Source organism: Semicossyphus pulcher, unplaced genomic scaffold (genome assembly GCF_022749685.1).
Source record: "Semicossyphus pulcher isolate SPU_LCO1_2020_fin unplaced genomic scaffold, fSemPul1.0.p SCAF_6, whole genome shotgun sequence".
In the NCBI taxonomy this organism is placed as follows: Eukaryota; Metazoa; Chordata; class Actinopteri; order Labriformes; family Labridae; genus Semicossyphus; species Semicossyphus pulcher.
Genome location: NW_027211737.1, coordinates 32,518,763 through 32,533,983, shown reverse-complemented (window position 1 = coordinate 32,533,983; position 15,221 = coordinate 32,518,763). Strand labels below are relative to the sequence as shown.

The 15,221-nt window shown below is 42.3% G+C and overlaps 1 protein-coding gene and 4 non-coding genes across 5 annotated transcripts; 1 reads left to right on the top strand and 4 right to left on the bottom strand.

Annotated features, from left to right (window-relative positions):
- Window positions 1–662: 662 nt before the first annotated feature.
- Window positions 663–734, bottom strand: trnac-gca (transfer RNA cysteine (anticodon GCA)). Its single transcript has one exon. It is a non-coding gene; the product is annotated as a tRNA-Cys (tRNA).
- Window positions 735–1,165: 431 nt separating this feature from the next.
- Window positions 1,166–1,237, bottom strand: trnac-gca (transfer RNA cysteine (anticodon GCA)). The gene has a single exon. It is a non-coding gene; the product is annotated as a tRNA-Cys (tRNA).
- Window positions 1,238–2,521: 1,284 nt separating this feature from the next.
- On the bottom strand, window positions 2,522–2,593 carry trnac-gca (transfer RNA cysteine (anticodon GCA)). The gene has a single exon. It is a non-coding gene; the product is annotated as a tRNA-Cys (tRNA).
- A 350-nt stretch (window positions 2,594–2,943) lies between these two features.
- On the bottom strand, window positions 2,944–3,015 carry trnac-gca (transfer RNA cysteine (anticodon GCA)). Its single transcript has one exon. It is a non-coding gene; the product is annotated as a tRNA-Cys (tRNA).
- Window positions 3,016–5,930: 2,915 nt separating this feature from the next.
- gstt1a (glutathione S-transferase theta 1a) lies at window positions 5,931–12,066 on the top strand. The gene is made up of 5 exons (XM_069682783.1): window positions 5,931–6,101; window positions 9,387–9,474; window positions 9,691–9,841; window positions 10,861–11,037; window positions 11,568–12,066. The coding sequence occupies exons 1-5, from the start codon at window positions 5,996–5,998 to the stop codon at window positions 11,766–11,768; spliced, it is 723 nt and encodes a 240-aa protein (XP_069538884.1). The 5' UTR covers window positions 5,931–5,995; the 3' UTR covers window positions 11,769–12,066.
- The last annotated feature ends 3,155 nt before the right edge of the window (window positions 12,067–15,221 follow it).

Sequence of the window (15,221 nt, the reverse complement as noted above, 5' to 3'; positions counted from 1 at the left end):
TTCTGTAAAAGATGTTAGGGCAACACAACTCCACAATGTGACGGTGGAAAAGTGTAATGGTTGGTTTCAAAAACTATTACAAGCCTGTTCTCGTTGTTCCCCTCCTGCCCTCAGCTGCAGAGTTAAAGGAGCAGGAGGAGCAGATGATGCAGCTGAAGCAGAGATGGTCTGTCATAGAGTCCGTGAAGAATCAGCTGATCCATCAGCACGAAGAGCATAGAGCTGTCATTGACAACACGAAGAAGGAAGACGCGTTAAAGACGAAGAAGTAAAGTCCAGGACGGAGTTAAACTCACAGTTATCTTTACATCTGCAGGAAACTTTAATAACAATGTTTACCTTCCCTTCTCCTCCAACAACAGCATCTGTGACGCGATGCAGCACTCAGCAGAAAAATACCTTGAGAAGGAGGCTTCAAGGATTCTTCAGAAGGAGCGGACTCAGCTCTGTGAGATGTCTCGTCTCTTCCAGGACCTGCTGAGGGACGGAGACGTCCTGCAGAAGAAGAGAGACGTCCTACAAGACAGAGAGGGTGTCGTCCGCGCTGAGAGGGACGAGATGATGAAGAGTGCATACGAGATCTTCCAGAAGGGCCTCAGCTGTAAGAAGGTACGAGGACAAGTGTTAATAATGTAGGCAGAGAAGTTGAAGAGTATGAGCTCAGGGGGCATCCGGATTTGAACCGGAGACCTCTTGATCTGCAGTCAAATGCTCTACCACTGAGCTATACCCCCACATGCCAGCTACAGAGTCAGGGTCATTGTTGTGTGTTTTCATGCAGGACCCAGCCTCATTGTGTGTGTGGGAGAATACACCACACAAACTGGGTTCTTACTTGTTGTGGCACCAGCAGCCACCGTTCAGCACAAGTCACAGCTGTAGATTTCTAGCTTTCAGAAAACATTAAATGTTTTGGTTTTTATGCAGTAATTTAACTGTGTTCCCGCTCCGCACAAGGAGCTGAGGTCCGGATCTCTTCTGTCCTTCTAGCTCCTGTTCGCCTGTGCCTTCTCCCACGTTTGGCACTGGTTGAGTAGATACAACTGTTGGGTCTGCAGGTGATTGTTATTTGCCAGCATTCGCGCACATGTAACGCAGCCGTAAACCCAGTACATGCATGTTGCTTGTGAAGCAATTTGTTTTGGTTGTGGCATAAATGTGGCACAGGGGGCATCCGGATTTGAACCGGGGACCTCTTGATCTGCAGTCAAATGCTCTACCACTGAGCTATACCCCCACATGTCTAGTTTGCCTACACTGTGCTTTTTGACTGTCCCAGAGCCTGTGGGGGATTAGTGTGAACAAACACCTGAGAGACAATGAAGTCATGGGCATCGGAGTGGGGGTGGAAGGTTGACCAAACATGTCTTTGTACAGTACAATTTTGTGCTGCACCAATAAATGTAGTATTCAGTTTAAACATACATTTTCCTCTGCACAGGATATGTCTTTGTTCAGGCGTATCACTTGTGCACACAGCTTTCTGAAACAGCAGGTGAGAAAACTTAAAGCAGAAACATGTGACACGCTGATAAAAACTCGCCACAGTCAGAGGAAGCAGTGTTGCTTTTCTAAAGCCTCAGTGACTTGTTTGGACCTACGTTTACATTGAGCTTTAAAAATGTTAGTTTTTCTCTCTTTTAACCTTTTTTTTCTCTTCAGCTTCTCTGTTCTTTTATTAAAGACCACAAACAGTGATTTCTATCTAATGTGTCCAAGCTCCTGTGAAGACACAACTGTCCTCTTATTATTATTATTATTTTTTAAATCTGTGTAGATGAGTGTTTTAGTGTTAAAGGTTCACATTTGGTGAAGTCTGCCTTAGAAACAACACTCCGTATGTATGCACAGAGGGGGTTTGCTGCTGTGATAGTTTAAATGGAAGCTATGGAGATGTTTTTCTTCTACGCATGAAAGGTCATTACAGTTTGCACACACGTGTGTATCAAAGTGTTTTTGTGTGCAGGCTTCTTCTTCAACCTCAGTTTAATGAGAGCCACACCTGCTCCTAACAGCACCTGAAATCAAAACAAGAAGCTGCAGCCATAAATCTTTCCTTCCACATTTGCTTCATAGTTTTTATTTGTTTTATTTATTGTGGTTAAAAATGTGAAACCTTAGATGGCAAATGTATAATGGAGTGAGCTGATATTTTTAATGAGAGAAAACGGTGTGCTGTCAAAGACGCAATGTTAGCAGCAGAACCTCCTTTTTCCAGTAAAATAAAACAATCATTTTAGCCTCTTCTGTTCTTCAGGACGCGTATCAGCTGAGGAAGACGTCCCTGCAGCTGGAGGCGGAGCTAAAGGACCTCAGCATCACCACACAGCACCTGTTGGACACAGAGGACGAGCTCAGGTAAAAGTTGAACCTTTCTGCAGGACACAGATTAACATTTTAAGAAGGTTTTATCGTCTTTACGCTTGAAATTATTCAACAATGATTTGGTCGACTCCACAAGTAAACCAACAGTCCCAGCTTCAGTAGCAATGTTAGCAGTGAACCAGCATAAGCGTGGCACAGGGGGCATCCGGATTTGAACCGGGGACCTCTTGATCTGCAGTCAAATGCTCTACCACTGAGCTATACCCCCACATGCCAGCTATTGAGTCAGGGTCATTGTTGTGTGTTTTCATGCAGGACCCAGCCTCATTGTGTGTGTGGGAGAATACACCACACAAACTGGGTTCTTACTTGTTGTGGCACCAGCAGCCACCGTTCAGCACAAGTCACAGCTGTAGATTTCTAGGTTTCAGAAAACATTAAATGTTTTGGTTTTTATGCAGTAATTTAACTGTGTTCCCGCTCCGCACAGGGAGCTGAGGTCCGGATCTCTTCAACCTGCTCCTGTTACTCCATGCCTTCTCCCACATTTGTTTTTATGAGCCCACTCACATACTGGCTGTGTAACAGCTTGTTTTTGTTGTGGCATAAATGTGACACAGGGGGCATCCGGAATTGAACCAGAGACCTCTTGATCTGCAGTCAAATGCTCTACCACTGAGCTATACCCCCACACTGTTGGGGACATCACAGTGTTATTGTCTGCCTTGTGCTTTCAGACAAACCCTGGCTTCAGTTTCTGATGAGAACCGTCAGAAAACAGCCGAGGTGCTTCAGCTGGAGGCCGAGCTGTCAGGCAGAGGAGCAGGAGGAGGCTGCTGGAGGGAGTCAAGCAGGAGGCAGTCATCATCCTCAGTCACATCCTGAACACAGAGCGTCAGGTCAGATGATTTAACCTCACAGACTTCTCCTCTGGAACATCATCGTGTCTGTGGGAGGGGAAAAGATTCATTTGCTGCTTTTAGTCCTGGACGGTTTGACTTCCTTTAAACTTCTGCAGCTCAGACAAACATCCAGTGCTGGAAGAAGAGTTTGATTCTTTACTGAGGATCTTTAGAAGGTCAAACACAATCCAACAAAGTAAAAAACTCCATCAGGTCAAAGTCGAAGGACTAAATGTGGTTACACAAGTTCCATAACTCCAGTTTCTTCCTGGCTTCATGTGGGCTGGGACCCCGGCTGACACTGACTTTTATTTTTGCCATTTTTTTGCCAGAGAATCTACAAATCTAAATTTGAAAGAATATCTGTCAACATGTCACAGCTTACAATGCCTGTCAGGTGTTTTATGCCCATCCAGCCTTTTGTTCTAAAGGCTATAATTTGTTTTATTGATCCAAAATTAATTTTGTGATACATTTTTCTCTTCAGATTCTTATTTGGCTGAAAGGTTCATTTTTTCTCCTGTGAAGTGAAACGCTTTTCTCATCCTCAAAATGGAAATGAAAGAGCTGACTGTTAGATCAGGGGGATCTATTGGCAGAAGTACAAGATGGTTTTCATACGTATGTTTTATTAGAGTATAATCACCTGAGAAGTTTTTTTACCTTAGCATACTCCATTTATATGTACAGAGCCCGCCATGTTCCACCGTTTTTCCATGGTAGTAGAGTACATGGACCAATCACACTCTGGGTCTAGAGAGGGGCTTTGTGTGGTTGTTTTGGGGTCACAGTAAAGTGCTCCTACACACTTGGAAGGTGAGGGGGGGGTCGTTGCAATCTGCAAACTCACCACTAGATGCCACTAAATCCTAGCTACTGTTTTTTCAAGTTCACCAAACACATAACCGTGTGTGGGACGTGAACGATATGAAAATCAAATATGTTGACAGCGTAGAAATCAGGTTTACACTCAGATGTGTGATAATACAGTGAAATGGACTTTAGGCGCCTATTTGCTTAATGACATTAGAACAATGTGTTTCTGTGATTGTGTCTGAATATCGAGGCTGGTGTTTCCTCGTCTCCTCAGGACTCAGAGAAGCCTTACACTCAGTGGAAGATGGAGCGGCTGCTGTTGATCCTGGAGAGCACCCCCCCTCCCCCCTCCCCCCCAGGGAACAGACTCCACCCTCCATAACTCCGCTAAACCACAGACCACTGGCTGCAAACCAGCGAGGTACTGGAATCACTCCCCTCTGGATCCCGTCTGTTAGTTTTATAACTCGTGATGACCGCGGTGTGAATGCTGCTGGGAGTCCACTTCCTGTTTAGAGAACCCAGAACAAACCGCAGCTGTTTCCTCGAGTCCCACCAGAACCAGATCTGGACTCTGCAAAACATTCAAACAATGCTCTCTGTGAAACACTGAGATAAGTTTGTCCCAGCTGGTAATGTTCTGCTGCCTCGTCTTTGTCTTTTTATTTCCTCCAAATAACAACAAGTGAATATAGAAGGAGATTATCTGAGGGCTGTAAAAAGTGCTTTAAAAGGTTGTGCTCGCTGTGACTTTAAAGCTGAAGAAAATAACAACAATCCACCGTAAGTGCTGTATATATGTTTATATAAGTAATTGTTCTGCTCGTCCCTGAGGAAGCTCTGCAGTCAGAAAACATGCAGCTGTGAAAATCTGTCCGCCCCTCAGCATGTTGATCCAGATCCAGAGGCCTCCTCCTCTGCACACCGCTGGACAGCATTCAAGCCACAGTCACCCTGCACGCTGCACGCTGCACGCTGCATTTCAAAATAAAAGCTTGAGTCACTTTAATCCTGCTTCTGCTCTGACTGCTGTTCTGTTTTGTAATTTGTGGTTGTCATTGCTATGTGCTTCTTTATTTACTTGCTGATTGTTGTTTGTTTTTACTGTTTTTTATTTATTTATCAATCACACACTTCTCTACGGGGACATTAAAGTGCATCGTATTGGATCTTACTGCACCGATGTTTTGAAAAATAAGATGCACCTCAGGAAAAACTTTAAAATACTTTTATTCTAGAAAACCGGAAAGAAAAAGTTAGAGATACTTTTATTCACATTTTAATAATGTATAATTAACATTCATTTCTCTGACGGAAAAGACATAGTTCCACTCCAGAGGCTACAAATCAAAGGTTGTATTGTGGTGATGCATGATGTTTCACTTGCTTTCAAGTAAAGCAAATCAATTACAAATATTTTACTGGCTGAGAGAAGCAAAGACTCGAAGGTCTTTTTTCAGTGTTTACTCAACTTTGTGTGGATCGAAGGTGAAAGCTTCAAAGGTTTTTAAAGAACAGGATGTTTAATGGATGTCATAATAATGATTATGTTAATAAAGATGTAAATAAAAAAAGATCTTTGATTAAATTATGAATGCATGAAAGGGTTAAATATCTTGAAGAACGTGATAAATGCCTGTGAATCCTCTTTACTCTGATGTCTGCTATGAACTCATTATAAAGCAGGGACTGTATCACAGATTAGAGGCGCACAGAGCAGATACAATGTGATAATCTCTGCAGTGTTTACAAAACGTTGGACCAGGCTGAGGTCAAAGGTCAGACTGCTCAACCAGGACGACCTGCTTACTTTGAAGTGTCGCCACTGTTTAAAATTAAAGAGCTTCACGGAGAGGAGAGGCGGAGCTCCGGACGAAGAGAGGACAACAGGCGCTGGAGGAGAGGAGAGGAAACACTCAGAGGGAGACATCTGCAGCCTTCAGACCGACAGCATGGAGCTCTACCTGGACCTGAACTCTCAGCCCTGCCGATCCGTCTTCATGTTCGCCAGAGCGGTCGGGATCCCCTTCGAGTTCAAGTTAGTCGACCTGCCCACAGGTGAGAAAACCCCGCTGCGGACACAGACACAGACACAGACAGAGGAAGGAGACTTTTCGTGCATGTTTAAGTTTGACTTTAAGCTCAAATATTCGTTCATTTGTCCTGAAGAACTTTTGGAAAAGTGCAGGAAGTTACCAGATGTTTAGCAGAGGTGCAGTTTCTCTGAATTTCTTTGGCACATTTCTCGAGGTATTTTTAAGTTGTCAGCACTGCAGATGCATTTCACAACACGACTCATACACGCAGCAGAAGGCTCTCTCTAGGAAGTCTGCAAAAGGCTGAAACATTTGACTCATCTGTGTGAGGGAAGTTTTAATGTCATCGAATGCTGCTTTGACCGTGTGCAAACCAAAGTGCTCAAATAGTTATTTTTTTACAAGAATGAGTGAAGTTTTAAAGTGTGTCTGATTTCTATGGAAGCCCTAAGTGGACATGCAGCCATACGATTCCAAACAGTCTACATGTTTCCACAGACACTGAATGAGTACCGTTCTGACTCTCACGGACTGCTATGTTTTATCAAATAAAAACTCTTCAGCTGCTGATTTTAAGGCATCAAGTTTTCACACCAGAGTTGATACTGGTGTCTGTGTCCACCTCCGATACAGCCAGAAATACTGTAATGGTTATTTTCCAGGATGCAAATCAATGCAAAGATTCGATGCAGTGATTTATTAGCCCCCAGTAAACCAAATGGTTTCAGATGAATTATTTCAGTGTTTAATGTGAGTCAAAGTTAAGATGTTTTTTTTATGTCCTGCTGGTTTCAGGAGACTTGGTAAGTATCGGAAACACCACAAACACCAGTTCCAACTGTACATTCTTGTTCAGTGCTGTTTGTTTTTCAAAGGCCTCTGTGCGGTGAGACCACTCCATCCACACAATATGATTGTTCTTTGCCACATCACATGAAACCCGAAGTGCTCTTTTGCTCTACAAAGTGTGCTGTGGAAACTTGGAGTCTTGAAATCAGCATAATTTTAACATAAAGTCACAAAGTGTTTTTAGTGACAGTCTTCTGCACGTTGAGTTTAATGTTTCGCTGCATGAGTTCTTTTGGGAAATGCATCTTCAGAGCAATGTGCCAAAGAAATGGAGAAAAACGTTCAGCACAAAAGCACAAGTGAGTTGGAGAACGGTAAGCAAAACTCACGTACATTTGCACGTGTTTTTCCTGCACTGCTCCACAACACAGTAAAGAGACTTCACAACAATTCAAACCAATGCCTCTCTGCAGATTTCAACAGTTCAGTGTCGTCGCTTAGAGAGTAAAACTATTGAACAAAGGGGAAACACAATATATTTTGATCACAAAGACATAAAGAAGAAATAACTGTTGCCTGAAAGTGCTAAAATATTCGCTCATGCCAACCAAGAATGATAAATGCTCAAGAACTTCATGAACTGTGAAATCATCTGACAGTGGAGGATTGCCAAATCAGTTAAAGTGAATGACCTGCAGACTCTGAACTTGTTACATAAAGCCAACAAGTCTGTACAGTTAACATCCAGCCTGTATTCCTCCGAGTGTTTGACTTTGTAACTCTGTACAAACACTTTGGGCGTTGAACGTCTTTCAGGCTCTAAAGGAAGTCGCATGAAAATCCTCCTCTGTGCGATCAGTTTACACTTTCACATTTCACCCAGAGAGCTGACAGTCTCGTCCAGGGAGGTGAGGGGTAGAGTTACGTTAGCTTCTAGATAACCGACTTCCAAGACAAACAGTGGGTGGGGTGTCAGGGTCAAAGGTCAAAGCATCCAGACAAAATGTCCCTGAGATGATCGAGTTTAACAGAGAGCTGTGGAAAAGGAAAGAGAAGCGTTGGAAAGGGAGGGAGCGACATCACAGGGTCGACACTTCAGGAGTACGTTTAAATGTTTCTTTAGCTACAGTTACACGGCTGGCTCCGTTTGGAACTCATATAACGGTTGGAAAGATCAATTTCTGAGAATATAAACTAAAACTTTGAAGGCATGGATCACTGAATCCAACGTGGAAAGCAAATGTTGGTTTGGTGCTTCACCCAGAACACGAGTCCGAAACTAGTTCCCCAGATCAGCGGCTTAGTTACAGAAATGTAGTCAAAGATTGTTAGGGATAAACATTCACACAGGTGTTTTGATGTTTTGCAGCATATTATTGAAGTGACCAGTGAAGTCATTGGTGTTAAACAACCTGATCTGTCTGTAGAGAGCGACCTCAAAGGCCTGAGACGTCTTCCAGTGTCCTCGACATCCTCTTCCGGGGAGCTCGAGCTCCTCTCGTCACAGTTTTAGATTTCCAAAGTCTAACAGGAACTCCTTCATCACTCAGGCCATCACACTTCTCATGAGGATCCTGTCAATGAAACCGTGTCCTGTGTAATACTGAGGACTGATGATGCTTGAGGTGACAGTTTTACATGCCTGCATTCATGTTGTCTATGTTTTGTTTTATCTGGCTGCAAAGTTTCACTCAGGGACAATAAAGTTTAATGGAAGCATTAAAGTTTAAGTTTGTTATTTTTGCTGACGTTTCCTTGAACTCTAATTATTTTAGCTGTTTGCTGATGCAGAAAAAGTTTTTTCCACCAACTTTCAAACACCACAGAGTCTCTCCTGTAGTGGAACAAACAGATTATTAATACTGTGTTATTCTGCTCTTGTTGTATCTGCGTTACATAAGCATGATTACAGCCTCGTCTCTCTTATCAGCCTCTTGTTATGTTTATTTTGGGCTGAGGTCAATATTTAATTTTAAAGCTCTATTTGCTGATAATGGTGACTTGCAGATATTGTATCTCCTCCCTAAGAATCACTGCACCGCCGAGTCGACAACGTGCGGTCAAAAACCTTTAGTCGCCAATTAAGGAGGAAACAAACGGGACGTTTCAGAAGTTTATCATAAACAGTAAATAAGAACACAGTTAAAATAAATTCCTCGGCCTTAAAGTGATCAGTTTGAACCTGTTGGTGGATCCTCGAGCGAATACAGAGAAAGATGCTTTCCACTCGGCCTGACGACTGTTCGACTATGAAATTGAAGCCAAAACCCCCCCGTGAGGGGCGCTGCCATCTTGCGATGGTGACGTCATTTGGAGCCAGAGCTGTGCAGTAGAGATCGGCGGGTGGCGCCGCGATAGAGGGGGCGATAGAGAGGGTTTGGCTTCACTCTGAGGGAGCTGTCGTGTCGGCCATCTTTTAATATATCTGGTTAAACCCTGAGACTTTAAGTTCTGTGCGCATGTATTCTTTTCTTCCTTCCACATGACACGTGTGTGACTCTCATTCTGTGTGTTTCAGGGCAGCAGTACGGCGAGGAGTTTGGAAAGATCAGCGCTCTGAGGAAGGTTCCCGTCATGAAGGATGGACGCTTCGTTCTGACGGAAAGGTACAACGATGGACAGTTGATTTATTTCTTATTTAACTGGATCTGGTTGTTCTGAACATTTGCACTTATTTTAAAAGTGTCGTCCAAAGGGCGACTCTTTGATTGGTCATTTTATTTAATATGAGATAAAACAGTTTGAGACCTGGCCCTGAGACAACTGGTTTTATAGATCAGCTTCTCTTTCATGAGTGTTTCTTCGTTCCTCTTATTTTGCAGCGTTGCCATCCTGAAGTACCTGGTGCAGAAACACTCTGTGGCGGATCACTGGTATCCGGCTGACCTGCAGCAGCGAGCTCGAGTTAATGAGTACCTGTCCTGGCAGCACACCAACCTCAGAGCTCACGGGTCAAAGGTCTTCCTGTTAAAGGTGCGATGACTGTCAGATCGTCTGCGTCCTCAGCCGACAGTGCAAACATTTCAACAGTTCAAACATGAGATCAGCTGTTTGGTTCTCTTTTGCAGCTCTGACACTTGTAGTTTAATAATTGATAATAATTGATTGTTATTATGAACATTTATACTGAACATCTGATGTTTAGCCACTCTCACATGGTCTGTAGGTCTGTAGGCCTGTAGGCTTGCTGGTTGATTTTTGAGGCTGTTCTTAAGCACAGCTTTGAGCTAAATGCTAATTTATGCATGCTAACATATATTGTGCCTCCTTCCTTCCTTGTCTCCTCTGTCCTCCTGCTCGGGAATCGATCTCAGCAGCCATCTTGATTTTTTTTTAATTTCTTAAATGCACCTTCAGGAGAGGAGACTTGCCGGAGGAAATATGCACAAGGATGCACAAATGTTTCCTCCACAGCGGCCTTTTAGGTACCATTGCCTACCCTCTCTCCTTATGTCCTTTCCTTTCCTCCATAACTCCTAAGACACGAGGAGAGAGGAGCCAAGGAAAAGAATCGAGTATGTACAGAATGAGAAATAAGAAGAAGCTAATGACAATGCTAATATGATCATGTTTAGCAGTTTAAATTTGTGCCCTCTTCGACATCTTAGCATATCGTGTTAGCATGCTAAACACAGAACCAGCTGAGGCTAATGGTAGGAGCATGTTCTCCTGCATTTGTCTGAAACATTTTATGGATTCACCAAAGTAGTTAAAGTTTGTTTGAGAGGGGTGCCGTTAAATTGTCCCAAGAAGAGAGGCTGCTGACCTCGATGTGACGGCCCAGGGTTTGACTCCCGCCCTCGGCCCTTTGCTGCGTGGTCCTCACTCTCCCTGGTTTGGACTCTATCCACTGACCTCTCTCTCTGAATAAAGGCAAACAAGGCTGAAAAAATAACCTCAAAAAAAAGAAGAAAAAAGAAATTGTTCCGTGGTGTCGGGGCTTGAAGTTGTTGAGTCGTCCATCAGTGATCTTTGCCTGTCTCTCTGAACAGCTTATGTTTCCTGTCATCATGGACGCTGAGGTCCCGAAGGACAAGATGGACGCCGCCATCGAGGATCTGAATAAGTCGCTCATGCTGCTGGAGGAACATTTCCTGCAGAACAAACCGTTCATCGTCGGCGACAAGATCTCTCTGGCTGATGTGGTGGCTGTGGCCGAGATCATGCAGGTACAAATATTTCATATAATGCCTCCACTATTTACAACTGATTAAAGCAGCAAGGGGTGTAACTCCACAGACTGTGTGTAAGAATATCCTTAACCCTGTAGTTTTGCTAATATCCATAAGGGGGCACAACCTGGTTAGGGTGGTATAGAAGTCTATGAGAACATGCTCCTCCTCCTCTCCTGATGTATTCCCTCAGTAAACATGTTCCTAATGAGTTTATGGTCTCAGTCTCTAGTTTCAAGTCTTCTTCAAAACAGCATGATGTTCATTTAGTCACTGATGCTCCCATCGAGAGTCACACAGACCAGAAAGAGGGAGGGGTTAGGGGGGGGCTACCTGTGATTGACAGGTTGGTTTTTGTAAAAGATGCTCTGAGGAGTCGGATGTTTTTTAAAAGTTAATGAAAGCCAGTTTAGCATTCAAATTAATAAATGTAGAAACCCTAGTTTGTCCTCTTTATGAACCTGGAGTTGTATTTTCGTGTTCCTGCAGTATTTCTGTGTTCAGGCTGTGTTTTCTGTCTTTTGTAGCCCGTTGGATCCGGCATTGATGTGTTCGCCAGCCGGCCGAAGCTGGCGGCCTGGAGGGAGCGAGTGAAGAAGGAGGTGGGTGAGAATCTGTTCGAGGAAGCAAACGACACGATCATGAAGGTGGGCTCTCTGCCAGAGAAGATGAGGAACAACAGCCAGCTGGAGAAGCTCAAACCAATGTTTCGCAAGATTTTCAGCTGAGGAAGCTTCTGCATAAAAAAACACACAACTGTCATTAATGTCAGAAATGATCTTTGTTTCATTCCCCAAAGTGAAGAGATTCATGAAATCAACTTTCAGGTATTAAAACTTTTAGATACTTATAAAAAATACTATAAAAGTCGGGCTGCTTCGTCTCCACCTGCAGAAATTAAACATTCGCCAAAAACCAAAAAATCTTTATTTTCATGCAATAAGTTCTGAAAAAAATGTCAAAGTTAAATAAATTGTTAAACTTTTGCTGGAAGAAATCACCAGGACATAAAGGACAAATGTGAAACATCTGACTGTGTTTTTTTTCACAAGAAGATTATCACAAGTTAATGTGGCGTTTAAAAACCAGTGGTAAGTGCATTTACTAAAGTACTGTTCTTTTAGTATCTTCAATGTTTAATACTTTGTATTCTACATCTTAAAGCTTTGGTTAGATTAAGATTACTTTAGAAAAAATGGTTAATCTCCAAATGTGTTGAATCTAAGAATGAACTTTTCCTTTATGTGTTGAAGAAACTTCTAAATAACTAAATAACCCGTTTTCACCCGCACAGATTAGCTGGAATATGATGCTTAAACTAGCTAACAGTGTGCAAAAAGTTCAAATGAGCACTTTTTTACTGCTGTAATAAAACAATCCAGAAACACTGGATACAGTAGTAAAACACTGACCTGGAACTTTACACTGCATTAGGAGCACTTTTCATTCTGCTGATCGTCTTAGACGGAGTTTCACTCTGAGTGTTTTTTACTAAAGTAAGGACACACAGGAATACCACAACATGCTGCAAAAGAGATAAAAACAGATCAATAAAAACAGGCACCTTTCAAAGTTTATGATCACAATTTTGAAATGAGATGTACGATATATTTCTGCAACAGGACTTACAACAGCTGAAGGACAACACACGCGCATGCGCAGAGGTGGGTGAAGCATTCAGATCATCACAAAACATCCCTCCGAGATGAAGTGGAGTTGAAGTATTTGTGGTATGAAATGGAAAGTACACATAAGACACCATGTTCTCAGCTTCATGCCCGCTCTGCACACAGACATGAACCTTTGTTTTGTCTGATCTGCTCAGTTTTCCTCACAGAGATCTTTTTGTCCTGCTGGGAACAAAAACGTCTTTATGTCCAAGACGGTCGGAGAAAAAAGGACCGGGTTGTTTTTCCGAACCGGACGTGTTCTTCAACTTTTATAAGAAAGATTTGAGGAGTTTGTGTTTGATTCTATATGTTTATTTCCTCGTTCTGTCCCATCTGTACACTTTGAATGAGAATATTTAGGATGAGTCTGATGCGGTCTCGTGAGTGTAGTTGAGATTACACTGCCATCTAGTGGCTGTCTGGAGATATAAGCAGTGGACGACTGTTTTTGTAGTCCTTACTCTCTGCCTTTCTAAGGCTGTAATGATTAATTTATTATGATTTAAACGTACCTATGTGTTTCACTCAGGGCGTCAGATGACATCTTTAGAGTGCGACAGGCCAAGATGCAAATATATTCTATTAACAACGATGGAAAACGAGATAATCTGAAAATCCTCACGACAGAGAAGCTTAATATTGTAAGATATTGATCAATAACATAACAGCTAATCAATATATAGAAAATAAAAACAGCGTAACCTTTTTCTTGTTTGATGTGTCTTGTTCTGGATGCAGCTGCAGTCATGTAGTCCAATATCACACAGTGGTGAAAAAAGTACACAAATCCTTTACTTAAGTAAAAGTAGAAATACCCTGATACTATAGAACTCTGGTAAAAGTATTTGATATTGAATCTTAAGTATCAAAAGTAAAAGTATTCTTTCTATGTGTTCTTGTATTTCAATCCTCAGTGCATTGGCCTGTAAAGGTTACATCATGTTAAAGTGGTTGGTTTAATTTGGCCAGGTTTATATTTGAAATCATTTTCATCTACTTATCGCTAGTTTTGTATGCAAAGTAACTCGTACTTGCAGGGTTCAAATAAATGAAGTAGAGTAAAAAGTACAATATTACTTTAGAAATGTAATGAAGTAAAAGTACAAAGTTCTCTAAAATGAAAATACTCAAGTAAAGTACAACTTACTCTCCTTACTCTCCAACTCTGATGTCACGAATCACAAATTAAACTCAAGGCAAATTTTACACATTAACTTTATATCAACTTTACAGTCTGCAAACCCTCAATAAACTCCTTAGAATTGAACCTCTAACAAGGAAAACATGAGGAAACTTCAGGAACACCAACAAGGGACAGACAGACAAGAAATCAAGGGTTAACAGAAATACCAACACTGTAAAATGACTTATCAGGATGTCTACAGATAGGTTGTTCACATATACGTAAAAAGCGTGCTTCAAGGAGGATGACGTGCAACTTCAGGTGTCACCAAACAGAGCAGAGCCACATGACCTCCTCTGTACCATGAAGACCTGGAAGAAGAAAACCAACACAAACACAAGAGAGACCAAGAGGAGAGGCTGAATCTCCTGGACGACGAAGATAAGCAAAACATCTGGAAACAGACGCTGACACGCAGGAAGGAGAGAGAAGTCCCAGGAGATGCCTGAGTGTAAAGAGAGAGGACAGGGCGGAGTAACCAGGAGAGTCAGCTGTGACTGTGGGACACAAACAGATGGTTGGAGAGGAGCAGTTGTTTTCAGAGAGAGACTCTGCTTTTCACATTAATTAAAGGATATTATCTTGATTCTCAATAAGGCAGAGCATTACACTGGTTTGTGTTTTTATCTCACTTACAGAAGTTTTAGCATATAAATTGTCGCCTCTTCTGGCTTGTGAAGTCCCACAGGGCTCTTTCCTGGGGCCTCAGCTATTCTCCTTATGTTTGCTAATAAAGCTGATGTATAGACTGTTTCCTCTGCTTCTCAATACAAACTGTGCAGCTGTTTAGGGGATAATATTTAGAGCCACGTGTAGCAACTAACCAGGTCTTACAGGAGTAAACTGAAATCAGTTTCAACTGCTAAACTTTAGCACTGTGTATTTTTTTCATCCTGTAAAACAAGTTGTGACCTCTGTCTGTCAAAAACATGACACACTGCTGGTTGACCTCAAAATGTTATACTGACTTCAACAAGCAAACAGGTAACAGATGTGTGTGGTTTGAGATTGTGTGAGAGCCCATATATCTTAGATTGTAAAAAATATTTTTATAAGTTATTTTTAGTTTGAAGTCATTTGGTCAGCTTTTGGTGCATCTCAAAATGAAATAAATGATTATCTTATTAAAACAGTTGCTTTTCCGTTGAACAGCTGGTGATTTAGAGAGCGAGGGCAGCTGCAGGAGTCTGGACATGTGACCGTGCACACAGGAAGAAGAGTCAAGAAATGAGTCAGAGATTCTTCCTCCTCACTGAAAAGAATAAAATCAGACAAAAGCAACGTAAAACCCAGACAACGGAAGCAGCAGCTTCTCGGCCACCGTCGTC

Excerpts from the sequence above, each read along its gene's own strand:
- gstt1a (XM_069682783.1), top strand. The coding sequence starts at position 5,996 with ATGGAGCTCTACCTGGACCTGAACTCTCAGCCCTGCCGATCCGTCTTC. Across the intron at positions 6,102-9,386 it reads GTTAGTCGACCTGCCCACAG|GGCAGCAGTACGGCGAGGAG; the intron begins GTGAGAAAACCC and ends TGTGTGTTTCAG. Across the intron at positions 9,842-10,860 it reads CAAAGGTCTTCCTGTTAAAG|CTTATGTTTCCTGTCATCAT; the intron begins GTGCGATGACTG and ends CTCTCTGAACAG.